Source organism: Heteronotia binoei, chromosome 6, assembly GCF_032191835.1.
Source record: "Heteronotia binoei isolate CCM8104 ecotype False Entrance Well chromosome 6, APGP_CSIRO_Hbin_v1, whole genome shotgun sequence".
In the NCBI taxonomy this organism is placed as follows: domain Eukaryota; kingdom Metazoa; phylum Chordata; class Lepidosauria; order Squamata; family Gekkonidae; genus Heteronotia; species Heteronotia binoei.
In genome coordinates, this window is record NC_083228.1 from 1,448,334 (window position 1) to 1,476,122 (window position 27,789).

The 27,789-nt window shown below is 45.6% G+C and overlaps 1 protein-coding gene across 1 annotated transcript in view; it reads left to right on the forward strand.

Moving 5' to 3' along the window:
• The window catches only part of SORBS1 (sorbin and SH3 domain containing 1), a 104,333-nt gene that overhangs the window by 20,371 nt on the left and 56,173 nt on the right, over window positions 1-27,789 (forward strand). Inside the window, exons 5-11 of the mRNA XM_060240992.1 lie at window positions 3,426-3,545; window positions 6,032-6,147; window positions 11,796-12,587; window positions 13,102-13,485; window positions 17,885-18,032; window positions 22,425-22,454; window positions 25,725-25,888. Coding sequence (XP_060096975.1) covers window positions 3,426-3,545; window positions 6,032-6,147; window positions 11,796-12,587; window positions 13,102-13,485; window positions 17,885-18,032; window positions 22,425-22,454; window positions 25,725-25,888 — 1,754 coding nt within the window. The remainder of the gene's footprint in view (window positions 1-3,425; window positions 3,546-6,031; window positions 6,148-11,795; window positions 12,588-13,101; window positions 13,486-17,884; window positions 18,033-22,424; window positions 22,455-25,724; window positions 25,889-27,789) is intronic.

The window sequence follows — 27,789 nt, forward strand, 5'->3', positions numbered from 1 at the left end:
TTTTTAACATACTTTCAGCCTAGCCTACCTCACAGGGTTGTTGCGCAGATCAAAGGGGGGCAGAGGAGAATAATGTAACCTTTTCGGACCCCATCCACTGTGGAGAAAGACTGTCCTTTTCCTGTGTAGAGGCTGCAGAAAGGTGGGAGCGAAGTGAAGTGAGGCAGGTAAAGAGAAGGATATAGGGTTGCCAGCTCCAAGTTAGGAAATTCCTGGAGATTTAAGGGGTGGAGTCTGGAGAGGGTGGCGTTTGAGGAAAGGTGGGACCTCAGATAGGTACAATGCCATAGACTCCACCCTTCAAACCAGCCATTTCCTTCTGGGGAACCACCGTTGCCAATCTCCAGGCAAGGGCTGGAGATCACTAGAATTACAGCTGCTCTCCAGGAGGAAGAGATCAGCTCCCCTTGAGATGAGGAGTGTGTGAATGCCTTCATTTGGGTGGATCCAAGCAGGCAGCCGTGTTGGTCTGAAGCAGTTGAACAAAGCAGGAGTCAAGTTTCACCTTTAAGACCAACCAATTTCTTAAGCACACTTCATCAGACGAGGAATCCAGCACAGTGAGCAAAGCCATACATAGCTTTGTATGTATGTATGCTCACTGTGCTGGATTCCTTGTCTGATGAAGTGTGCTTAAGAGCACACGAAAGCTTACGTTCTAAATAAAAATTGGTTGGTCTTAAAGGTGCAACTTGACTCCTGCTTTGTTCAGATTCACTTGGGTGGGTGTGAGGACAGTGAGGGTGGGGGGCACTCACCAAGACCCTCTTTCGACGGCCTGTTTTATTTTTCTCCACAGTGGACCTTGTTTAAATATAAGTCTTTAATAACTCACCAGTATGTTCGTTTCAGAGGGAACCATTCTGGATTGCCATATAGCAGCTGGATTCAAGTCCAGTATCACCTTAGAGCAGTGGTGACAAACTTGTTTGGGCCAGATCTGACAGAAATGTCACTTTGTCAGGCTGGATGGGCTGGGCCTTGTGTAATGCCAGGTACCAGAGATTTTAACTTTATGAAGGACACAGGCAAACTCAATTAACAATATTATTTTTTACTCAAAATACAAACATGCATATAAAATATTAGCACTCTCAGGGCTCTTTTGTAGCAGGAACTCCTTTGCATATTAGGCCACACACCCATGATGTAGCCAGTCCTCCGGGAGCTTACAGGGCTCTTAGTTCAGGGCTTACTGTAAGCTCTTGGAGGATTGGCTACATCAGGCTGTGTGTGGCCTGATATGCAAAGGAGTTCCTGCTACAAAAAAAAGCCCTGAACACTGTTATAGTACTTCCTTACAGTATTTCCCTGATGCCCCCCCCCTCCCACTTCCACTGCCCATTACTCTTTAGCACTGGGACAATATATGGGACATAATGCACAGCTCTGTCTTCTGGCAATAAAGGTAACGACCAGTTGTTCAGTGGCTTCCAGCCCATGTTTGATCCCCCTGCCTTAGACAGCAGCAAGATTTTCAGGGTATAAGCTTTCATGAGTCAAAGGTCTTTTCCTCAGAAGGGAGTACTTCCTTGAGCAAGCCATTCCACACAGTGGGGGCCACAACAGAGAAGGCAATGTGTCCAGGCAGTTGTTGATTTTGTCTGTTTGCAGGTTGGCACCTGCAGAAAGCCCTGCTCAGATGAGCAAAGTTGTTATGATGAGAGGGAGAGAGGGAAAGGCAGTCTCGCAGATAGGTGGCTCCAAGGCCATGAAGGGCGTTGTGATAACCTATACCTTCGACTGAGCCTGGTAAATGATGGGCAGAAAGTGGAGTTCCTGTAGAATAGGAGCAATATGCATCTAGCTCCAGGTAATAGCTGAGCTGCAGCATTTTGCACTTCTCTTTCATTTAAAATTTGTATTTTGAAGCTAAACCAATCCTTCTGAATTATTATTATTATTTACATTTGTGAATCGCCTCATCCCAGCCAATGCCTGGCTCTAGGTGATGTGTAACAAGAAATACACGTAAAATCTTTAATACCAGTAATTTAAAACAATTGCAACCCAATAGCTTTCTTCCAGTCATAGAGTCATAAAAGTTGAATGGAACTTCCAGGGTCATCTAGTCCAACCCCCTGCACAATGCAGGAAATTCAAAAATACATCCTGCTCCATGCCAAGAAGACAGCAAAAAACCCTCCAGAATCCCTTGCCAAACAGGTCTGGAAAAAAATCTGTGTGCAAGAAAAGGTTTACCCCTGCCCCATACTTCTGAAAGAGAGCTGTCACTGTCCAATAGAGGTTGTAAGTTGTTGATGATACTGGCTTTTTTGGGTCTGTCTTGTTACAGAACAATAACAGAACACCACTAATGGTCACACATAACTGAAAACAGTTCAACGTATCGTATGGTCAGCAATTTACAGCCTCTATTGGACAGTGACAGACCTTGCAGTAAACCCAAGTGCCAAGTTTGCTGTCACATACACCCAGAGAACACAATCACTGGGCCTAACAGCATTAATTACCCCATCTCAGGCTCATTCACTTGATCATCTTCCAACATTAATATGCCATTAAATGCCAACAATGCCCTTCAGTTCTCTACATAGGGCAAACAGGACAAACCTCCGCCAAAGGATAAATGGACACAAATCTGACATCAGGAATTACAAAACTGAGAAACCTGTGGGAGAACACTTTAACCTTCCAGAACATTCAATGGGTGACCTCAAAGTAGCTCTTTTACTGCAAAGGAACATCAAGAACAGAATGGAGAGGGAAATTGCTGAATTACAAATTATTGTGAAACTTGGAACAAACACCTTCCCAGGAATGAATATTTATTTATTTATTTATTTATTTATTTATTTATTTGAGATTTATATCCCGCCCTTCCCACGAATGGCTCAGGGCGGCTATAGGGATATTGCTTTTTTTATCTCATTACAGCTGCTAAACCTGTTCTCACTAAGTATAGCTGTATAACCACAATATTCCAACATATTTCTTTTTTAGAATTGTGTATCAGAATAATGTTTTTTGTACTGACATACTCAAATTGGCTATTTATCTCGTTACATATACTAAACCCATTTTCACTATATTTTAACATATATGTAGCTCTACTCACTGTACCTTATTCCGTGTCTGAAGAAATATGCATGCATACAAATATTCTGAATAAAACTTTGTTGGTCTTAAAGGTGCTACTGGACCACTACTTTGATTTCCATAGGTTCTGGTTTTGTTCTCCTTTTTGTACTTGTATTGACTGACTCTGGAAATTTTGACTCTTACATATTCATAAATAACTTCATTGTTTTTTAAAGCTTGGAATTAATTACCTCAGCATCAGGAATCTAATTTACCTCAACATCCATTTGCTCAAAGGCAACTGTGCTAAAATTATGGCAGCATCTTGCTCTAGCATAATATGCTTTGACATTTCTCTCAATACATTGTGTGTTTTTCTGTAGACCTGGACCCTGCTAAAGTCTGTGCTGGTAAGGGGGCTGTGATTCTTCGAGCATCTCTGGCCTACGAGGAAAATCCTAGTGCCAGTCCAACTTGTCCACAGGTGGTTCAGCAGTCCGAAAGTAAGTCCAGTCATAAAAGAGGTTGCCTGGGTGCCAAATGTATCATTCTTTAATCTTCTTTCCCTTCAGTGAAGGCATTTGTTTTCTTGCAAAATGTATTCCTAAATTGAGTCTAAAATTTTTGTTTTCTTGAAATTACCACATTTTTAAAGCATAGATTTTAGAATTCAGATGTAAAAAAACAACAACAAAAACTGAGGTGAGATAGTTGATGCCACCTTAAAGACTTAAGCCTTACCAGTGGAATGTGACAGGGAGGGAAATTGTGATGTCCTGAGGCAAGTTTCAGTGACATAATGCAAATTTGCCTCAGAATTTGAATCATCTGACAAAATCTACATTTTAGACATTCAGAATGTACTGTTTCAGACTTGATGTCACTGATTTGGAAACTCATCAGATTTCCAAGTCAAATCAAATCTTGATTCAGCTTCAGCTAAAAGTAGAAATGAATTCCAACCTTCTGTAACTGTGTGTGTCCCTTTAATGCTCTGTGTCCTTCCTGGGGACAAAGCGTATTTTGCCTGGAGGTGGTTGTATTTTGTCACCGCAGTGGCATTTTGTTGTGGTCAATGAAAATGGAACAGGATCCCAAGTTGACACCCTTGTCACAGAACTTTGGTGCCCTTTAAATAGCAACTGTATAATTATAGGAGACCAGCAATGGCCAAACAACCTAATTGGGTCATGGGTGTTGAGCAGAGACCGAAGAGGACACACTGTTTGATAAAGAAGTCTTCGTGGCTTTCATTCCTCAGTGGGAATTGTAGGAGTTGCCAAAGAGACAAAAGGAAGTAGTTCTTCACACAATGCATAGGTACCATACAGAGGCCATTGCCACAGATGATGGCCACTGGCTTAGATGGCTTTAAGAGAGGATTTAACAAATTCCTGATAGATTCTATCAGCACCTGTCACCTAGCATCCACAGGTGGAACCTCCATATACAGAGGCAGGGCATCTCTGATTTCCAGATGTGGGGAAGCAGATGAACCTGAGAAGGTGTTGCGTCCACACTGTTCTTGTGGTCCTTCGAGAAGCATCTGATTGGTCACAGAGTGTTGCACCAAATAGTCATTTGGTCTGACTCAGCAGGGCTTCTCTTCCTATACATAACTGTATGCCCAGCAGATTCAGGTGGGCAGCTGTGTTGCTCTGAAGCAACAGAAGGAAGTTTGAGTCAAGTGTCACCTTTAAGACCAACGAAGTTTAATTCTTGGTATAGAAATTATTGTATCTGAAGAAGTGTATGTGCACACAAGACCTTATTTCCAGGCTTAAACTTTGTTGGTCTTAAAGGTGCCACTGGACTCAGACTTTGTTCTGTATATCCAGCACTTAATGACAAATGTCTGTGTTGCTCCCAAACAACACCCCTTTTGAAACTTCCCACCCACCTTCCTACTCCCTGTTTGCTTTTGGTTCCTCCTTTACTCTGCCCTTCCCATCCCTTTCACCAATCAGCCTGTTTATCTGCTGGTGCTTTCCAAAACACTTCCACAGCCTCAATGACAAATGCCTCGTTACTATGAAATGAGCCCACAAAGGTCACTTGTGCTGCTGACTCTTCCCATCACACGGATGAAGGTGCATTGCTGAGGAAAGCAGGGTGACTTGAAAGGTAGGTCAGCAGGGGGCTGGACATCAACAGCACCAAAATGGGATGCAGAAACTTGCAGAAAGAGAAGGAGAGGGTTGAACTAGCCTTGGATCTGCTTCAAGCCCCTTGCTGTGCTGCAGCAGCACAGTTTGTTCCCTGCTGTCAAAAAGAGACTCTGTTTGTTTGTGGTTTCCAGTATTAGTTTCTTGCCACTATGTCAGTGTGACCTGCATGTAAATAGCAAACCTGGAGTCACACTTCTCCGTGGAGCCCTATAAAGATGGCACATGTCCTGCTGCCGTTTCTAAATATGTTTGTTTGGGGCACCCTTTGCCATCTCCCCTGGCAGGGTTAATAGGGACAGGTCTATTTTCCCCTCCCCGCCAACATCACTATTTAAATATTGATGTCCAGTACTCTTTGGCATTTGGGCCCCATACGGAGACCGCTGACTGCCTTTTCCACTCGGGAATAAAATGTCAATGAACAATTGTTTCTTCATCACCCTGAATGAATTGCCTTGTGTTTACAAAGGTCAGGGTCTGTAAGGGAATCATGTTTAAGGGCCCGTTTCTATGGAAATTAGGCAGCCCCGGCTGAAAGTATTCCATGCACAGAATGAAGTTTCTTAACTCTGATTGGTACATGCACTCTCCTGATGTAACAGTTGCTGGCCTTTGGGATTTCATTTTCTGTTCCCTCCAATGCTTGCTAAAAGTGTCAGGTATAGAAGCAGGAAAAGCGTAACCAGGTATTCCCAATGGCTTCCTTCATTCCTTGTGTCCTCGATGGGCCTTTTGGCTGCTTTAAGCTGTTTGTAGCTCTGTCCACTGGGATTTAAGCCTCCAACTATCACCACGGTGGTCTGACATTCTTCATTTTGCAGGTGACTGGAGGTTGTCACCTAATATTGACTCTAATGGGGATGCTCCACCTTCAGCTCTGGCTTCTAAGGGTTATCGGAGTGTGCGGCCAAACATCCCATCTGAGACCAAACCCCAGGTAAGCACCTTTCCAAAAATGTGCATGCATTGAGAGCTCACTCGAGTCAGAGCACTGAAAAATCAAGAGACCCGTGACCTCTTTCCATACTTGTGGAAGCTGCTGCTCTGCAAGGTGGGGATAATAACCTGGTACTTGTTAAGGCAAAGAGAAGGTTTTAGCTGGTTTCCCACCTGTAAAGCAGGAGGAGCAATTCCATATTTTAAAGGGTGACTGTTGGGAACAATGTGGAGGTTGTAAACAAATAATGCAGAACATTTAATGTCCAGTGAAACATTACCGATCTGTCAATTCTCTCAACATCCCTATGAAGTGTTCCTATTTAACTGATGGGCCATGCAGTGAGATCTCTTAGTAGCATTTTTGTATGGTTTGTAATAATCTGTTCAAGATGAATTGCTTGCTGCATCTTATATGTTAGAATGGCTTCCTTTTAACTAGAAGCCAACGGATGTGGAAATGGAAGAGCTTGCTGAGGCTACCCTCTGTACATGGCTTTTTTGAAAGGCTGTTTTCAGTGTGACTGGCACAACAGTTGAAGCAGCTTCCTATAAAAGTAACTGGAATGAGCGTCAGTAAGACACTCTTAAGATGGCACTAGATTCCCCTCAAAAGAAAGGAAGATTCTGCAGGTGAGATTGCTGTTTGTGAATAAAGTGAAGCAAGTAAATCCTGGCCTGGGTTTCTTTCTCATCCTGTTCCACTTATCTTTACTGCCTCCGTAGAGGATTACTGCACCATTCAGTGAAGAATGGAGACCTGTTAATACCATGTAAGCGGGTCAGGATGGCTGCATTAATTTCAGCAAAATTGAGGAAACCCAACATGATACCCAAAAGCCACACTAGACATTGGTGGAAAGTGCTGTCAAATCACAGCTGACTTATGGTCTGCAGCCCCATGTTGGGTTTTCTGGGCAAGAGACATACAGAGGTGTCTGCCTCTTTGTAGCAGCCCTGGACTTCCTTGGTCTCCCATCCAGGAACTAACCAGGGCCAACCCTGCTTACCTTCCAAAATGTGATGAGATCAGGCCAGCCTGGGCCATTCAGGTCAAGGCAAGATCCAAACGGAGGTGGTTTGCCATTGCCTGACTCTGTTTAGTGACCCTGGACTTCCTTGGTGGTCTCCCATCCAGGTTCTAACCAGGGCCAACTTTGCTTAGCTTCTGAGATCTGAGGAGCTCAGTCTAGCCAGGGGCATCCAGACCAGGGCACACCAGACATTCCACGCAGACATATGTAGGCTTGGCATGCCTCTCAGCTGACCACCTACTGTTTATCCACCATCTACTATGGTCCAATATTCCTTGGAGCTAAGAAGGCCACTGGGCAGCCCTTTATATTCTGATTTTATTTTATTATGGTGCTGATTGTTTACAAGAGCAGCAATGAGGGCTATCCCCCCCCCCCCCCCCCAGTCCTGTAGACATCAGGGCAAACCTAACCCTGTTACAGTTTGGGTGTTCAAACAGTGCGTCAAGGGAGGCCATGCTAGCTGCAGTCCTCACCATGTGCATGGTGCCCTTTTGTTACACTCTGCCAGGTGCCCAGAATTATTTATTTAAAATATTTATTAGTCACCTTTTGACCTTACAGGAATTCAAGGTGGCTTACAATACAAAACAGTGAAATACATAAAGATTAATAAAACCATCAAATTAAAATCGACAATTTAGAACAGTTTGTAAAAAACTAATCTCCAGTAGAACTGAAATTAATTAAAATGTCATTGCACCATCATGGAGATTTCTTTTAGGATACTTCTTCCATGTGTACAGAAGCTGGGAAAATTTGTCTTGCTGTATTGACACCAAATAGCAGGAGGATCATGAGTAGCAGGGGGAAAATTGGCCTGTTGCCTATTGAATGCTCCTGCTCTTCAAAAATGGTTCCTAATTGTTGCTGGTATTTTGCTTTACTTCTGTTTTAATGTAATCTTTTAAATCCTTTTAAGTGTGATTGTTGGCTTCCCCTGGTGTCCTGGGATAAAAGTTCATGTTTTAAAAAGCCTAACCTAACGTTACCTTGAAATTTTTAAAAATTGCATTGTTTCCCAGTAAGAGATAACTCATTTGGGTTTTGTAGACAGCATAAAGCAGGGGTGTCAAGCATGTGGCCTGGGGGTTGAATCAGGCCCCCGGAGGGCTCCTATCAGGCCCACAATCAAGTCTGCTTCCTTCTCCCCCTCTGTTGCTTCCTTCAGTTGTCACTGACAACTTGTCAGAGATTGTTAAATAAAATATTGCAAGAGTGCTAATCTTTTAAGCATGTTTTATTTAAAGTTTAAAAAAACCTTTAATCATGTTTGTGTTCTTTATAAAGTTGCTGTGTCCACAACCTGGCCTTACATTTTATGACACCCACAGCCCAGCCCGGCCCAACAAGGTCTCATTTATGTCAGATCTGTCCCTCATAACAAATGAGTTTGACACCCCTGGCATAAAGTATCAAACCAGATAATTCATCTTCCTCTGTTGTGCTGATAAAGTCAGACATTTTTAATCCACTGACCAATGGTTGACTTATGTTTGCCAGATTTTTAAAAATCAGTCAGATGGCCAGTCTTGGTCACATTTAATTTCCTTCCAAAGATTTTTTTTTTTTTTTACTAAAAGCTGCGTTTGGAAGCTACACCTATGAGGAAGGGGGTTGCTTAACCCTTTCAAGCTGGGTTTTTTTCCCCTTTGACATCCCTTTACCCCTGCCTGCATGTTTCCCCTTAGTGGTGGAAGCAATTTTGAACAGAAAAAAGGCCAGAAAGAAAAAGGTGGATTGCTCTCCCCTAACCCTGGAGCCTTCTGCTGGAGCTGGATTTGATTCTGACCAGCAATGGAGGAAAGTTATGTGCAATTGCAGTGTTTCAAAAAATTAAACGTCTACAATTATAGATGATCTAACAACAATAATAATTTTAAAATGTTATTGAGTAACATTGTTGTAGGTATTGCAATTCCAGGTTTGTTAGGAAATTGGACAGGACTTCAGAAAGTCGCCCCACAGGTGACAAAGACCTCAAGAAGAATGGCTGGCAAGACTGGGCATCTTTTGCCAAAGGAGGTGGCAATTTTTGTTCATTGGTTTTCAGATTTTCAAATATTTAAATATTGTGAGGAACAAGAACAGCCTTTATGAAAGAATTTAAACTTTAAAAAGAGAAACATTAAATCGGAAGAGAAAAACTTCAGCTCCTAGGCATTGGCTGTTGTGGCATAGAATATTCTGGTCTTTTGAACTGAGCTGAATTAGGTGGCTTCCTTTTGTGAGCCGCTTCTGACTTTGTGGCTGATGCTGTTCTCAAGGATGGATTAATTTAGGGCACTGTTCTCAAGGATGGATTAATTTAGGGCACTGTTCTCAAGGATGGATTAATTTAGGGCACCTACCCCAAAATTTCCAGGAAAAATCTAGTAGAATGTTAATTATATATATTTCCCCCACTTTTCTTCCTGATCGGGAACCCAAAGTGGCTTTTCACATCATTTCCCCCCCTCCACTTAATCCTCACAACAACCTTGTGAGGTACGTTAGGCTGAGAGATTGTGACAGGCCCAAGGCCACCCAGCAAGCTTCCATGGCAGAGGGTTGTCCAAGGTTCTAGTCTTCATCTGACACCCTAACCACTACACCACCCCGCCGCAAATGTTGCCAAATGCCTCACAGTTTGGATTTGTTACGGTATTCCAAATGCCTTAATATGGCAGCTATGGGGAAGGTTGCCTAGTGTCAATAATGATCATTTAACTTTTTAAAACCTGCAGACATACTTGGCTTATGTGGTAGAAAAAAGTTATACAACAAATGTCCATGATGTTTTTAAGCAGGATCTCTTATAACAATATTATTTTCTCTTGCTACCTTTATATCCACAGCCAGTGAAATGTATATGTTATGTGGGGTGTTTGTGTGAGGGAAAGAAAGAGAATTCTAGCTATTTGTGTTCTAGCGGTTAATTACTTACAGAAATAGAAGCAATGCAATGCAATTTCAGGTTTATGTAATTGTGTCTTTTTATTAGACCACAAAACAGTGTTCTGTGTAAATGGGGTTATTAACCAGGGTGTTTTCGTAATAAAAACCTAACTTGCTCTCTACGGGGAACTTGAACAATGAAGGCCTTTCATTTGGCTTTTGTAGAATTAGAGTTTCTGTATCAGTAGGTTTCATTGCATGGACTGTTTCTAAGGGAAAGGATTGCAGAAAAGATGTTCATCATTGTAATGTTGAGAAGATGTTTTTCACAAAGTGACGGGATGTGAAAAGATATCATTTGCCTTTACATAAGCACGGCTTTTGTAGGACTTGTTCAGCAAGCACTTCCATCCCTCTGGGTTTTCTGGACAGACTGAACAGGAGCCCTCTGCAGAAGTTCAGATTATTCACCGCCCACCTGAATAAAAACCTGATCTGAAAACGAATCCCTCTGTCCAGATTTCCTGAGAGGGGCTGTCCTCAAAAGTGCGTGGCGACTCTCTCAAAGGCAGGCTTAGGGCTGCCAGGTTCTGGAGATTGGGGGGAGGGGGGGAGGTAGAGTTTCCAGAGCCTGGTTGGGGAACTCCTGGAGATTTGGGGATGGAGCCTGGGCAGGCATCTCAACAGGGCACAATTCATACAGGCCACCCTCCAAAGCAGGCGTTTTCTGCAGGGGAACTGTTCTCTGTAGGCTGCAGATGAGCTGTAATTCCAAGGGATCCTCAGGTCCTACCTGGAGGCTGGTACCCCTAGGCAGATTGCAGGAGGCTAAGCAGCAAATCTGGGTATGCCTCTGTGTAATGTGCAGAATGGCCAGTAAAGCTGTGTGTTTATAAATACGAAAAATAAATATATAAATGTGTTCAGTGGTAACTGATGTGAGCTTCCTGCAGCCATGCAAGTCTAAAGCAATCAAACAAAGTTTGAGTCCAGTGGCACCTTTAAGACCAATTAATTCTGGTTATAAGCTTTCTTGTGCATGCACAAAAGGACACGAAATAATGCGTTTTAATTCTGGATATTTACTGGGTAAGAATAGCAAAAATCCAGTTGTAAAATGCATTATTTAGTGTCATGTGAATGCACCAAAAGTGTGCATGCGCATGAAAGCTTATACCTTGAATAAAATTTTGTTAGTCTTAAAGGTGCCGTTGGATTCAAATTTTGTTCTGCATTTTATATTGTGGAAGAGGAAAGAAGTCACATCTTGTTACTTTATAAGCAGGTTCTGAAAGGCACAGTAAGTTTAAAAGTGAATCCCTCATCAAAAAGTCTGAGGACGCCCACTGAAAGTTGTGGGGTTCAGTTCTGACTTTCCTCCCCAGTAAAAACCCATCTTAGCTCGTGTGGAAGCCCTGGTGCTTTGGTGGTTTCTCAGTCAAGCTTTAGGGAACATAGGATCTCCTGTTTACTCCACAGTGCCTCAGGTGGATTTCAGTGTGATGAACTTTCACGCTGAAATAAAAGTCAGATTTGCAGCCAAAAAAAAAGACAGGAATATTGTCAAATGCCAAGCTTATCATGAAAGCACTAGAAAATGTTTCAGACGTGGACTGGAGTGATTGTCTTGTGCCAGATACCGTATTAAACTTTCATTTCTTGCTGTTAACCCCAGTCTAATGACCAACTCAATTATTTTCTCTCCCCTCCCCCCTTTTTTGTCCCTTCAACCGAACAGACTCCTTCCCGCCCCACTCCTCCGAAAGAGGAGAGCTTTGCTTGGCACCCTCGCACCAACACTAAAATAACCCACCTGCAGCCTGTGCCTATCATGGACTGTGTGTACCTGAATGCCCCTAAATCGTCGGCACTCACGATTGGCGGCAGGCGGAATTTTTCTTCCTCCCCCAGGCCCTTCAGAGCAGCGCCTCACAAACCCACAGATGTGATCCACATAGACAGGGTGCATGCTGGGAAATCGCTTGTGGGAAGTAGCTCCTTGTTACCAGATGCATCCTCTGAGTACCAAAACAAACAGGATCCTGCAGAGGCAGATCCTAGTAGTGGAGTTGGACTGAAATCCAACCAGGAAACTAGAGCAGAGAAAAAGGTCAGCCGTCTATATGTAGCTTGTTTATCTAACAACACTTGCTTGGCTGCATCCGAAAATTCCACTGCCTGTGCACATGACCAAACAGAAGGCACCCGTTTTGGAGCTGAGGTCACTGTGGCACCAGCCGTCAACTACGTTTCCTCTGCAATAGATACCAGAGAGCCTCTTCCTCCCTCTTCTCCTCCTCCTCCTCCCGTCCCTCCCAGGCCATTCTTTAATATTGTTCTCGGTGGAGATGCAGTTAGTTATGGTGAGAGCCATCCTTCCTGGACCCCCCAGGCTGTTGAGGACCCAGAGGTAGAGCCCCCCCCATGTGCCACTGGCAGTGAAGGCGAGATGAGGAAGGACTCCTATGTTACTCAACACCAGCAGCATCTGCCACAGCAACGTCCCTGCAAGGCGAAGGGATGTGGAAGGGTACCTGATTTCTTTCGTAACCTTCTTTTTTTTCCTTCCCACCAGGCTGATGGTTCTTCTATGACTTGCTCTATCAATGCATTAACACATCAGTTCTTTTCTCTTAATAGCTCCAGTCTGGGCAGGTCTGAGAACCTGGCCACCGGTCTGTTTAGCAGTCTGTTGTCCATCCTCAAAGGTGGTGTGTTTGTGTGTGTGTGTCTGCAAGAGAAAAGCAGCTCTTGGGAGAGGAAGGCTGAGATGTTATGTAAATATTCCTGTTATAGATGAATATGAAACCAAGCTGTCCTCGAGGAGCATCAGAATGTGTGATTTAAATTTGGAAGGCTGATGATGGACTAGGGATGGGGTTGGGGGGGAAATGCCAGGTTTGTATGAGCAATTTTGGCTGGTGGGCAAAGACTGCTCCGTCGCGTACGAGGTTTGTGGTCCTTGCATGTATCGTTGCCACACCTCCATGATTGCGATGGTCCAGGTTTCCCCCCACAGCATAACGCCACCTTATCTCCCACAGGATGCCACTTACTCCGCCACCACCCCAGCTCAGACTAAGGTCATAGTAGTGCCACTCCACCAGGTTCACCCAGACAGAGGGCAAGAAGCCGGCTCGGGCACACCGCCACCACCTCTGGTACCTCTTGGGCAAAGCTCAGCCTGCCCTGAAGCCTCTCCTGCCAGCTCGCACCTGACCTTCCCAACCTTAGATGATTTCATTCCCCCTCACCTTCAGAAGGGCCCCCACCATTACCAGCCACCTGCTGCTGCTGCCTCTGGGACTGTGCCCCACCTCCGCCCGAAACTGCCGCCACTCTCACCGCCACCTTCACTGGTCCCTCCCATCACAGAAGGCTCCAGCCGAGTCCCGGAGCCCGAGAGCATGGGAGTTGCCGTGCGCACAGTAAGCCTTGCCGCACGCTGTCCTGCTAAATGTATGTGCCCAGATTACACGACTTTTCTCATTGGCATACTAAACCTTGAACAAGAAGTGCCCTGCCAGCAGCATGACAACTGAAACCTTGTTTACGTCCTGTTGCATTGCATGTCGTGTATATCTCTTGCCTTCTCTGCTTGGTAGACTCTTCAGCTGGATATCCTGGCTACAGTTTCTTCCTCTTCTCTGCCCTATTTGGATACCTCTTGGCTGTGATTGTAGTTGTCTTTCTTAAACTGTCATTCACTAGATTATATACCAAGGGGAGTCTATAATATGACACTTCTGCCTGTTTCTTATGACTGCTGCAGTGTCAAATGTGCAGATCCTCAATCAAAGATGCTCTTTAGTTTGTTAGTTACTATATTTATACTCTGCCTTTCACCCCAGTGGGACCCAAAGTGGCCCACAGTCCCCTCCATTTTATCCTCACAACAACCCTTTGAGGTAGGCTACTCTGAGAGTATGTGATTGCCCCAAGGTCACCCCGCGAGCTTCCATGGCAGAGTGGGGATTTGAACCTCAGACTCCCAAATCCTAGTCTAGTATTCTGATCTCTGTGCCATGGTGGCTCTCTGTTTAATTATGTAAGAATTACAAATATGCCTTAACTTTTGGTAGTGGAAGGAGGAAGGATTGTTTCAAAGGGCAGCCATGTTGATCTGCAGTGGAACTACAGGTAGATTCACATCCAGGAGCACTTCAGAGACCAGTGAGGTTTCCAGGGGGGCCCTTTCAAGAGTCAGAGCTCTGACGAAGGCGTCTGCTGGAGAGAGCCTTGATTCTCAAAAGCTGATGCCCTGGAAACCTTGCTGATCTTGAGGGTGCCACTGGGCATGACGGGAGCTTCTTTAGCTGAGACTCACCACTGATGCACACAGTATGGCTGTTGATGACCAAGTGACTACATGGGGCCGTACAGCACACATTTGCTCAGTTCCGCTTTCTAGGGAAACAAAAACGGGATCTGCTCAGGTGACCTCACTGCAGTATCCCTTCATCTTCTGCTGTAAATGCTTAACTGCCTGTCTGCTAATAATTAGGTTCTCCATAAAAAGTAGATGCAACGTATCCAAACTACTCTGTTAGATCAAAGTAGGAGTCAATTAGCATCTTTAAGACCAACAATGGGTAACTTAATCCTCTTGGTGCATTAAACTGACATTTTCCCCAGAGAATCAGAGCATTCATCTTTTAAAAATTTCAAAGTACAAATAGGATAGCAAAATTGTCTACTTAATCAAACCAGATCTGGGTCAACAGGACTTTTTTTGTAGAAAAAGCCCAGCAGAAACTCATTTCAATATTAGGTCACACCCCCGGCATCACCATGGTTTCACACAGGACTTTTGGGTAGGAAAAAAACAGCAGGAACTCATTTGCATATTAGGCCACACACCCTGATGCCAGGCCAGCCAGAACTGCGTTCCTGTGCGTTCCTCCTTTAAAAAAACCCCTACAGGTCAAAGAATCCAAAAACGGATTCCTGGCATAAGTAAATATAGCCTGCATAAAGGAGAAGAGGCTGCAGATGACTCCATGTACAAAGAGACTCTCTCCTTTTGCTCTAGGTGAATTGATGCAGAAGAACTAAGTTTGTGTCCAGCGGCACCTTTAAGGTTAATTCTTGGTATAAACGTCCATGCGCATGCACACGAAAGCTGACACCCAGAAGAAAACTCTGCTGGTTTTAAAGGTTCCACTGGACTCAGACTTCGTTCTGTTGCTTCAGAACAACACGGCTCCCCACTTGAATCTGATGCTGAGGAATGAGCACTGCTGCTTAATAGAACTTGGGATCACAGAAATGGATTGGAATCCCTGGTTGATCCATTACTGTGATGACAAGACTTGTCTTTTTGAATAGCGGGAATGCTAGAGGAAGCAGGGTACAAAATAGATCTCCCCCATTGATCAAAGTAGCAGGCTGAATTGTGCTTGTGGTCTTTAGTGGCCCCTCACTGTTCTCTAAGCACAGTTCCATTCAAAATGGTTCTGCCTTCAAAACTGGTTTGTCTTGAGATGTCATGCTTAGATGGTTTTTGTCCTACTTTGCCACAGTCTGAGAACTTGAGGAATTCCCCTCTAGAGAATCTCAGTGGACATCTTGTGGAATGCTTTGCTGTCTTCCACTTCTGAGCATGTGAAGCCCCTTCATACAAAGTCAGACTAGCAGTCCTTGTAAGTTAGCAGCAATCAAAGGACTGCTAAAAACTGCCGGTTAAAACTTTTTAAACTGGAGGTGCTATGGAGGGAGTGTGGATCTCTCTTTCTGCAGAATGTATATTCTGAGCTGTATCCAGGTGGTGAGCCATGTTGGTCTGAAGCAATAGAACAAAGTTGGAGTCCAGTTGGTCTTAAAGATGCTACTGGACTCCAGCTTTGTTCTAAGCTATGCCCACCATAACTATATGAAGCTGCTGTGTATGCACTCAAATAATTGAGCTGTCTTGTCCAGTATATCCACTCTGACTGGCGGTGGCTACCTGACGTCCTGGCACAGGGATGGCTCTAGGGAAATCCCAGCTTGGGCAGAGTGGTTATAGAAGTCTTATCCATGTCAGCATTAACTTATAGCTTACAGAGCCTCTGCTTGGCATGTAGAAGGTCCCAGGTTCAATCCCCAGCAACTCCAGCTGAAAGGATCAGGTAGCAGGTGATGGGAAAGACCACCTCCCCCTGAGACTCTGGAGAGCTGCTGCCAGGCCGAGGAGACTGTAATGACTTCAAGGGACCAAGAGTCCAGTCCACTATAAGGCAGCCTCATCTGTTCATGTGAGCTCATTCCTCTATGGATGGAAACTTCCCAGTATTTCTTGCAGCACTAAATGTTAAAAGCGTTTGAAGTCTTTGCATTAAAAAGGGTGTATATGTGTGTGCATGTGTGCACACTTTATGTTCCACCATTTCTGTGTGTGTGCGCGTGTGCATGCGGAAATTGTGTAACACAAAAATGTGCATGCACGTATGCACTATTTATCTTCCATCTGCTGCCCAATCAGGGCTGCCAGGTAACTCTCCCTAGCACAGAATACCCAAATTTATTCATTACAAGATTTATACCTCAACTTTCCTCCTGGTTCAAAGTGGCTTCCAATAACAATCAAGACATCCCCAGTGAAACCCAAAAATAAAATTACGAGCCCCAGATCCCTCCCCTAAAGCAGGAGGAGAGGGGTGACCAGCCCGAGGTCACCCAGTAGGATGGGCTATTGAGCCCTGCCTTCCTATTGCAAGACCACCTGGGTTGCCACTGGTCACCTCTCCCACCCCTGGCTGGCCCCTACAAAAGCTCATGAGCCAAGCAGGTGAGCATCGACTGCAGGGATAGGGAGGGTCAAATGCCTGTGGGCTATACCTCCAACCTCCTCACTGGTGTGCCCTGATTCTGTTGCCACCAGGGATTCCTCTCATCTTGCTTTGTTCCTTACTCTTCTTTACTCTGCTGCCACCAGGGCATTTTGGGTAGAAAAAGACCAGCAGGAACTCATTTGCATATTAGACCACATCCCCTGACATCACCACTGTTTTGTACAGGGCTTTCTTTTAGAAGAAGCCTAGCAGGAACTGATTTGCATATTAGGCCACACCCCCTAAGACCAAGCCAGCCGGAACTGCGTTCCTGTACGTTCCTGCTTTTAAAAAAAGAAAAGAAAAGAAAAGAAAAAGGCCCTGGCTGCCACCACCAAGAGCCTCATAGAAAACCAGGACCTCAGCAAATGGGCTCTGCCAAGGGGTGTGCTTGGCCAGTCCGTATCCAAACCCTGGGCTGGGGGCTGGGGGCCGAGGGGTCTGCTTTCCTCTCCTGTGTCTCTGCTGGGCCCGCTCCTCCACCTGTCCCTCACAGACTTCTGATCTCGCTGGCGTCCTGCTGTCTAACAGCTTGCAAATGACGGTGCTAAACTTATTTCCCTGATCTGCCAGCGGTCGGACCTCAGGTTTCATGTGGGGACTGCATGAGTTTTGCATGCCTGGTGGCTTGCTGTGAAAGGAATTCCTCTGTTGAAAAGGGAGATGGAGTGAGTGTCTGTGTGTCTGTGCTGCGTGTGCATCTGCCTGTCTCTCCCTGTCCTTCTCTGGACATCCAGAATAGCTCACTCTTGCTACCGAGGGGATGTTGTGTCCAATACAATGACTCAGTCCAGTGGCACTTCTCCTGGCCAGAGTCCAGCATGAAGGAATTTCATCACCCTCCTGTCTTCTCATGTCTACTAACTGCAAGGGGCAAAATGCCTTGTCCCAGTGACTTCTGAAGCTTGCGCGTTACACTCAAAGTTTCTGTGGTCTATTTGTCCTTCATTCACAGCCCTGCAGAAGTGCCAGGTGGATAAGGCAATAACGGCAGTACCCGCCTTCTCTGTTTCAGGATCCTTGCCCTGTGCTCAACGAAGCCCCCAAACTCAGCAGCGGCACCGGCGTCAGCAGCTCCTTAACGCTGGGCAGCAGAACTCCCTCTGCTTACCCCCCCACCACCAGCGTCAACCCCACCATTGTTCTTCTGCAGCACAACAGAGGTAACGGATGAGACCTCCTCTCCCACTTTAAGCGGGATGTCCTTCCTCTCTGGGCTGTGGCGTCGGAGTGACCCATGGTTTCCCAGAAGGTCCCACTGTGACCCATGACAGGCATGGGCTGCATGTCCTTTGATTCGGTGGGGGGGCGGGTACTGTGAGATCTGTGACATAGCAGGCCTCTGTGAGCCTCTGCATCCCTGTCTTTATATAGTTACCCTGCCATTCTCCCCAGTGGGCATTGAAAGTGTCTTCCATCGTTCTCCAACCTCCATTTTATCCTAGAACAACCCCATGAAGGTAGGTGAGGCTGGAAGTGCATGACCGGCCAAAGGTCACTCAGAAAGGCTCCCTGGCAGAGTGAGGATTCGAACCCAAGCCTCCCAGATCTGACACTCTAACCACTGCTCCACACTGGCTGTCCAGGAGCTGTGTCTCTCTCGCTGTGTCTCAACAGCAGAGCTTTCAGGGCCCTTGAGGGCCACTAAGCAGAGATCCGGAGTGCACCCCCTGGGGAATCCACCGTTGGGCAGGGCTGCTCTTTCATTATTTAATATGGATTTCATTTAAAACACTTGTGTGCTGCTTTTCTACCCGTAGGGTCCCCAAGGCGGCAAACATCCAAAATATCAGATAATTTAAAATGAGGTATATATAAAATATTCAAACAAATGAAGTCAAAGTGAGCTGCTGCTCCTGCAGTTTCCCTCCTTTCTTGAATTTTGCCTTCCCACTTTTTTTGTTTTGTTTAAACATTTGTTAGCTGCCTTTCTTCCTTATGAAGCTGAAGGCAGCTTATAACATAGATAAAACACAGAAAATGAAACATTAAAAGCATAAAACCAACATCTAAACTCATAGCTCAGGACTGCTAGTTAACATAACCAAAAACACTCTTCGGCTGCCTCCTAAAGATGGGAAGTGAGGGGGCCAGAAGCACCTTCCTGGGGAGGTTGTTCCATAATTGTGGGGCTGTTACTGAAAAGGCCCTGTCTCTGGTGCCTACCTGTCAAGCTTCTTTAACTGATGGGGCAGTCAGGAGGGCCTCTTCCTGTGATTTTAATTCCCGGGCAGGAATGCATGGGAAAAGATGACCCTTCAGATACCCTAGTCCCATGGCTATGCAGAGCTTTAAAGGTCAGAAACAGCACCTTGAATTGGGCTTGGGAGTGGATTGTTAGCCAGTGTAATTGCTGCCATGTTGGGTCAGATGCTCCCTATAGCTTGCCCTGACCAGCATTCTAGCTGCCATGTTCTGCAGTAGCTGCAGCCTCTAAACACTCTTCAAGGAACTGTGAAGGAGTCTTTCAGGGAGGAAGTCCCAGCAGGCTGTGAGGACCTGGTGCCAGAGGCCTCTGTTAAAGCAGGGGAGGTGCCCAGAGATTCCCCTCAACCTCCCTGCCCTTTGTGTCTCTTTTCTGTTCCTCAGAGGACCACCCCCCCACCCTGCTATCATTTGAGTGGTCAGAATTCCTTAAAACCCTGGTGTTCAAAAGACCATAGTGTTACAAGGGGTAATGATGGAAAGTGAGTGGGTATGGCTGAAAAGAAAGCATGCTTTTAAAAATGAAATTGAAATCTGACTTCATGTGGCTTTTGAACATAAAAGGAAGAAAATACTCCTAAATTGGCTGAAGGCTTAAAATGTGGGAAAATACAAGATTAAGTCAGGAAAACAATGGCTGTGCTATCTGGAACAAGGTGTTAAAACAGAGTGCCAAAATTACAGCGTTAGAAAAGTCTTTTATGCCCAAGCCATTTCAGAGAGTTTCCAAAAAGGAGTCAACCACGGACCAAGTTTCTGCCACCTCGACAGACATAATGGGCTATCAGGCCCCTTCAGTAAGTCCAGAAATCAGCCCTGTACACGCCATAGTCCCTCTGCTGCTGTGGCAGGGGACTCCCATGGGGCACAGTGACATCACCCAGAAGTGACATAATTGCGCAGGGCACACTGTGCCAGGGACACTCTAGGATTTGTGGTAAAACTCTATATTACCATAGAGTTTTTGCTGTGAATCCTAGAGTGTCCCTGGCACAACATGCCCTGTGTGATGGTATCACTTCTGGGTGACATCATCACACAGGGCACATCGTTTGACGATGGGGCTCTTTGGGGTGGGGATCCCCCGGCAGCCTGCTCTATGCCGGTGGGTTGAGGTCCCCCCAAACTGGGGGATCCCCCACCCCAGCAGGAGCTTGGCAGCCTTATTTGTTAGAGCCAGAAACACACTTTATAAATGGGGGGGTTAAACTGGGTGTTCTTGAGCTTTTCTGCATTCTTAGTTTCTCATTTGTATGTTCTTGTTGGGGTGGAGGAGAAGGATGTACTGTTTTGCACCTGTTTTGCTCCCTCTTGTGGCTGATTTGATACTATACTTGTTTATATCCAACATATTTCCCTGCAGATTTAAACTGCAGGTTTTTATGCTGGACAAACTAATGTAATAGTAAATCAGCTACTAGAGGGAGTAAAACACGTGGGACAGAACACCCCAATCCCCCAAAGAAGCAGGAACTTAAAAGTGAGGGAAATGAGAATGCAGAAAAGTCTCCTATTCACGTACAAAGGAAAACCCCACATGTGCTATGCTGCGATGGTCTGCACAGTCACTGTGGTGTGTATGCAGGGCTACTCCTTTTGGAACTTGCTATTTTCTTCCTTGGTTCTGAAGTTCCTATCAAGGTTTGTTTGTTTGATTGATTTATAAGCTGGTCTTCCCCAGAGGGTTCAGGGTGGGGTACATCAAATCAAAACATACAATACACACATCAAGTTAAAATGTACAATAAATTAAGTTAAACATCACTTAATTAAGCTGTTGCAGGATAAAAGCCATAAATTATAACAACTGTTTGCATTCCGTGTATCTCTCCCTCCGTAAGAGGCGGAATGTGGGCCAGGTGCGATGGGACTGTTGCTGTCCTCGACCAGAGGCCTGGTGGGACATTTCTGTCTTGCATGCCCTAGCAGAACTGTGTTAAGCTCCACAGGGCGTGGATGTCACCAGGCAGAGAGTTTCACCAGGCAGGAGCCAGGGCCTTTGTGGACAGCCTGTTGAGGACAGCTGGACATCTTTTGGGCCAGGAACCACCCGTAAGTTCTGATCTTCTGAGCACAGAGCTTTCCAGGGAACATAAAGCTGGCAGACTGTGTGGGTCAGGATTCCTGCCAAGCACACACCTAGACCTGCAGGCCAGGCTGCGTAGAAGAGGTGGAGAGGAGGTTTTCCATTAATAATGATTAGTTCTGTTCACAAATGCAGGCAATGTTGGCCATTTCATTCCCTTCTTGGACCAGTAACCAAGGGAGAGGTCAGGGCCTTCTAAAACCCCTTTGTACTGAGGGAATGTGTAACCTGTCACTGCCTAAAACTCAATTATTTTTAGAGGGTAAGTGTTCCTGAGCATTAGTTTTCATCTCTTCAGCCAACTTTCTGTGTTAACTCTCAAGAGTGACTATATTTTACAAACAACTTATTTCATATTTGGATGAACAGGATAGGTACCTTAGAAAAGGACAGGGCTTGAAGCTGGTTCAGTAGTTTATGCACATGTAGAGTGAATATCAGGGATCCAGAATGTGCCACTAGGATAAAACCCTCAGGCCACTGGAACCTCACGGCTTGTGGTCCACCACCCCCCCCGCCCTCCCCCTGGGGTTGTGCTCCCGAATGGACAAGGCCTTGCCTGCTGGTTTTGGAAACAACCCCACCCCCGGAGTTAGCCTCAGCATATAACATTCTCCCCTCCTGCCTTTTATCTTCACAACACCCTGGTGAGATGGTCCGGCTGAGTAAGAACTGCCCAGTGAGATCCCTGGTTTGAATCTTGTCTTAGCATTTTAAAGGGACAGAAGCAAGGCACAATCTCCCTACTCAAGTCCCTGTTGGTAATAGAGGAACAATACCTGGGTTGCTGAATCCATCATGTGACCTACTTGATACGGTAGTTGTAAGGATTGTAACAGGTAACACTTGTGAAACTCCTGATAGCAAAATAAATACACTAGTTGTATGCTGGTGGCTGGGAAACAGTAATGTTAATGCCTCCAAAGCAGTGTTTGCTGTGCTGTTTGGAAAATCTGTTTTAAGTTATTTTAGCTTTTAAGAATGTCAAGAGTCAGCTATGCAAACATGTTACTCACTCACGGTTATCATGGTGGTGACTTGAAGCCAATGCAGCTGTTGGGGCTGGGGGGTTGGCGTTGGTGGGAAGTTGATGGAAGCAGGATTAAATGGGGGGAGGGGACACCTAAGCACTTAATCCTTGCGGAAGGGGGGTGTTGTGTGTGCTTCCATGCCTGAGGTGGTCACTGCAAGACTCCCGAGTGTTTGCTGCTGCCATGCCTGTCTCACACACTTGTTTTGTCTGTTGTTTTCTTCTCTACCACAGAGCAACAAAAAAGGCTTAGTAGCCTGACAGGTAGGATGCCCAGAATGTTGCCCCATTTCTTCCTTCCTGTTCTGATAGTCACCGCTGTTGCTGCTGCTGTGTTTTTGCTCCAGGAAGGCACAGCCTTGTGCTCTAGCAGAATGCCTGTAGTAAACTCACCTTTGAAGAGCTACCTCTGAAGGGCAGTTCAGTGACTCTGGAGCAGTGGGTGTTTTCTGTCTCTTAAAAAGAGCAGGACATGTTTGGTAAGGCCCACGGATGCCAGGGGCCCTGCCACTAAAGAGGGGCAGGGGGAGGTACCACTGCCAGACCTGCTCTAAGGGGCTTGGCTGGCTCAATCAGCCTCTCACCCCTTGCACACACAGCCTCAGCCTGGCCAATTCCTGTCATTCGGAGCAAAGGAGAAGGCCTGTCCACCCAGTCTCACAGATATTGTTCTCACCTTGAAAGAGAAAAATACCAGTTGTCTCTACTGAGGTATCCTGTCCTTGCAGTAAGCCAGCCACTGTATTTTATGACTGATGGCCCTTCTGGGTCGGTTCTGGACAGGGCTGTCATGGTTTTCCACAGCAGGCCTTCAGCACTTTTTGCAGACTGGATTTTACAGAAATCCAGCAAGGTTTTTTTCAGTCTGTAGATGTAATGATGAGAGGAGTCTCACCTGCCAGTTCTTTTTGCCAGGCCCACATTTTACAGCGCTGATCTGGAGCCATACGAAGGAAAGGTCCCCCCCCTCCCCTCTTTGCAGCCCTTCTCTTCCTCCAGTGAGAGGGCCACTCTTTTCTACTTGACTACAGAAGTATCTCCTCAACAATTCAACCTCACCTGAAATTTCCTTTAAAATTTGACAACAAACAGTATTTTGGCATTTTAAAAAATTAGTATTGGTAGAAAGATAGCAGAATTTGAAACATAGCAGAATTTGAAAATAACAGTACATTGCTATATGATCCTAGCAAATTAATATCTCCAGGCTAAAGAAAGTAATCAGCAACTTGAGAGCCAGTGTGGTGTCGTGGGTAAGAGCGGCAGAGTCTAATCCGGAGAGCTGGGTTTGATTCCCACTCCTCCTCCACAGGCACTGCTCTCAGAGCTCTCTCAGCCCCACCCGCCTCACAAGGGTGTCTGTGGTGGGGAGAGGAAGGCAAGGTGATCGTAAGTCACTCAGAGACTCCTTTGGGTAGAGAAAAGCAGGGTATGAAAACCAGCTCTTCTTATTGTGGAGTCTCAGTGACTGCTGTCTATTGCCATAACAGATGCAAAGCAGGTATTTCAACTAGAAAGACTGAAGATCTAATGAGGGGACATTTCAGCTTCCCTCAGCATTCCATAACAAAGTGCCACACAAGCAAAGAAGCGTTGCAAAAGATGATGCAATCCCATCTTGCACTACTGGCTCTTCTGGCATTCCACTCACTCCCCACCCCAGCCATTTGCCAGCCTGTCCCCTTCCTTCCGTTGGCTGAGTGCACTGTCTCTGGCTAAGTGGTCTGCAGCTGATAGCAGCTTTTGCCACTGCAGACCTGTTAGTCTTTAAGGGGCCGCCACTGCAGAGGCTGGCATGGCTTCCCTTCTGGAATTTGTCCCTTGGAAGGTGGATTGACTCTTTTGCTGCCCCATGATTGTTTTGGCTGTAGCTTTAAATGACATCATATACCACACAGCAGCACTCAAGGGTGCCCAGTCTTGCAGCCTGGATGTTAAGAATACCAGCACAGTCTCCCAGAGAGTGATACTCTTTCTCCCAAGATCTTTCCTTTCTTGATTAACCACTTGAGGTTATCAAATATACAGTTCTTTGAAATGTTCTCCACTGGCCTGCTACTCAGACCTTTAATTTCTCTGTAGACTTTTGAACTCAGTGCTTTCTCTGAAGCTCCAGCCAGGCTGTTCCAACCTGGGCTGTTCATTGTATAGTTATTTTTCTTTAAGAGGGCAAAAGCATGCTCCTTGGGAGTGGCCACGAAGCCTAACCTTTGGAAACCAAAACCAAAGTGTTGTGACTAAGAAAGGCCACCAGATTTTGGAGACAGTCCTTCTTCTCCCTAGAACACACACATGAAGCTGCCTTCTACTGAATCAGACCCTTGGGCCATCAAGGCCAGTCCTGTCTACTCAGCCCATGGGAGTTCCCTGGGGTCTCCAACGGAGGTCTTTCTCATCACTCACTGCCAGACCCTTTAACTGGAGATGCTGGGGACTGAACCTGGATGCCAGATGGAGGCTCTTTCATGGAGCCATGGTTCTACACAGGCACACACTCTTCTTTAATAAAAATAAATATTAGAATGGCATATTATGGTAATTAGGACATGATCATTTCTGTCACTGAGGCTGTGAACCTCAGAACTCAGTCATGGAATGCCATTTCTCCAGCCCTGTTTTCAGCCTTTTAGTTTGCAGTTTTTAAAAAAGACTCACCAAAAGCAGTTTTTGTCGCATCCTGGATGAGTCATAGAATGGTAGAGTTGGAAGGCTCCTCCAGAGTCATGGACCTCTGTGACTGAGAAGGGACCTCCAGGGTGCTGGACCTTCAGGGAGGAGAAAGATGTGGCGGAAGGTGCAGAACAGACCATGTGCCTTTCCTTGCTAACAGACAGCATTTCCAAGACAGCCCCTTCTCAGTCACAGGATGGCTGAAGGCCTCCCTCCTTCAGCCTGAACCAGCAAGTAGCTCGGGATGGGTCTGCTCTGGGTATTCTCGGATCACTGCTCTGGCTTCTCCTGCATGAGCTGCTCTCAGTCCTCCATTCAGCTGCCTACACTTCTGGTTGGCTTTGGATATCGCAGTGGTGCGCATGGTTTTAATTAGTCTTCTGCTGTCTCTCTCTAGTTGCATGCTGTGTTGACAGAATTCTCTCTACTTGGCAAACTTTGATGAGGCACACTGTAAAGTCCTGCATCCTTCTCTCACCCCTGAAAATCCTTCAGGAAAAATGGTCACAGCTGGCACTTGGGGGGGCGGGGGGCTACTCATAGCCCTGTTTCAGGGTAGCAATCATGCCCATGTGTTCCTCTGTGGTGCTTTGAGGACCCGGGCATAGCTTCTGGATTAGTCAATACAGCCATCTCGGTTTAGATCTCAGATTTCTTGTGTAGGTGTTAAATGCTGCTACACAAATGGGTGGTTCTCATCTCTAAAATTTCTGGCAGATTTAGTGATGTTGTAAATTTTGTGACCCTCCTGAAAAAAAAGTCAGACTCATCAATGTTCCACCAGTGTTTGGAATGGTTGGTGTTGGGTGCCCTTTGGTGGCAGTAAAGGTCATGTTGATTAAACACCCCCTTCCCCGTTTCCAGAGCCTGTGTCGGAGGTTCTATTGGCGGATAAAGTAAACCACGCACCTGTCCAAGAAAAGCCCAGCCAGCGTCAGTCTCAGAGTCAGAGGCGAGCCATGGAGGAGCTGAAGAGTTCACAGCAGGCCTTTGATTCCTCAGTGGATGATGTGGGCATTCCATTACGGGTAAACACCTTGTTCCATGTGCAGCTGGGTTTCAGCATCTTCAGCACTTAGAAATTAAGTAATCTTTTCAGTCATGATGAAACTGGACTTCTTTGTGGCAACTTAGGGCTTTTCTGCATTCTCATTTTCCTTGTGTGTAAGTTCCTGTTTCTTGGTGTGGGGCAGGGGCAGGATCTGTTCTACACAGGTTTTGCTCCCTCTAGTGGTCAATTCGCTTATTTTGGAAGGGGTACTGAAAGACCTGAGTCAGATTGAGGTGACAAGAGAGGAGGTCCTACAACTGATAGACAAATTAAAAACTAATAAGTCACCAGGTCCGGATGGCATACATCCAAGAGTTTTGAAAGAACTCAAAGTTGAACTTGTGGATCCTCTGACAAAAATATGTAATCTTTCATTGAAATCTGTCTCCGTTCCTGAGGACTGGAAGGTAGCAAATGTCACCCCCATCTTTAAAAAGGGTTCCAGAGGCGATCCGGGAAACTACAGGCCAGTCAGTCTGATTTCAATACCGGGAAAGTTGGTAGAAACCATTATCAAGGACCGAATGAGTAGGCACGTTGATGAACACGAGTTATTGAGGAAGACTCAGCATGGGTTCTGTAAGGGAAGATCTTGCCTCACTAACCTGTTACATTTCTTTGAGGGGGTGAACAAACATGTGGACAAAGGAGACCCAATAGATGTTGTTTACCTTGATTTCCAGAAAGCTTTTGATAAAGTTCCTCATCAAAGGCTCCTTAGTAAGCTCGAGAGCCATGGAGTAAAAGGACAGATCCTTTTGTGGATGAAAAACTGGCTAATTAATAGGAAGCAGAGAGTGAGTATAAATGGGCAGTCTTCGCAGTGGAGGATGGTAAGCAGTAGAGTGCCGCAGGGCTCAGTACTGGGTCCCATGCTCTTTAACTTGTTCATAAATGATTTGGTGTTGGGAGTAAGCAGTGAAGTGGCCAAGTTTGCAGATGACACTAAATTGTTCAGGGTGGTGAGAACCAGAGAGGATTGTGAGCAACTCCAAAGGGATCTGTTGAGGCTGGCTGAGTGGGCGTCAACGTGGCAGATGAGGTTCAATGTGGCCAAGTGCAAAGTAATGCACATTGGGGCCAAGAATCCCAGCTACAAATACAAGTTGATGGGGTGTGAACTGGCAGAGACTGACCAAGAGAGAGATCTTGGGGTCATGGTAGATAACTCACTGAAAATGTCAAGACAGTGTGTGATTGCAATAAAAAAGGCCAACGCCATGCTGGGAATTATTAGGAAGGGAATTGAAAACAAATCAGCCATTATCGTAATGCCCCTGTATAAATCGATGGTGCAGTCTCTTTTGGAATACTGTGTGCAATTCTGGTCACCGCACCTCAAAAAGGATATTATAACATTGGAAAAAGTGCAGAAAACGGCAACTAGAATGATTAAAGGTTTGGAACACTTTCCCTATGAAGAAAGGTTAAAACACTTGGGGCTCTTTAGCTTGGAGAAACGTCGACTGCGGAGTGACATGATAGAGGTTTACAAGATTATGCATGGGATGGAGAAGATAGAGAAATAAGTGCTTTTCTCCCTTTCTCACAATACAAGAACTCGTGGGCATTCGATGAAATTGCTGAGCAGTCGGGTTAGAACGGATAAAAGGAGGTATTTCTTCACCCAAAGGGTGATTAACATGTGGAATTTACTGCCACAGGAGGTGGTGGCAGCTACAAGCATAGCCAGCTTCAAGAGGGGGTTAGAGGAGCAGAGGATATATAAATTTTTGGGCCACTGTGTGAAACAGAATGTTGGACTGGATGGGCCATTGGCCTGATCCAACATGGCTTCTCTTATGTTCTTATGTAATTCAGTATTACATTAGTTTATGTCCAGCATTATCTCCCTGCAGATTTAAACTTCAGGTTTTT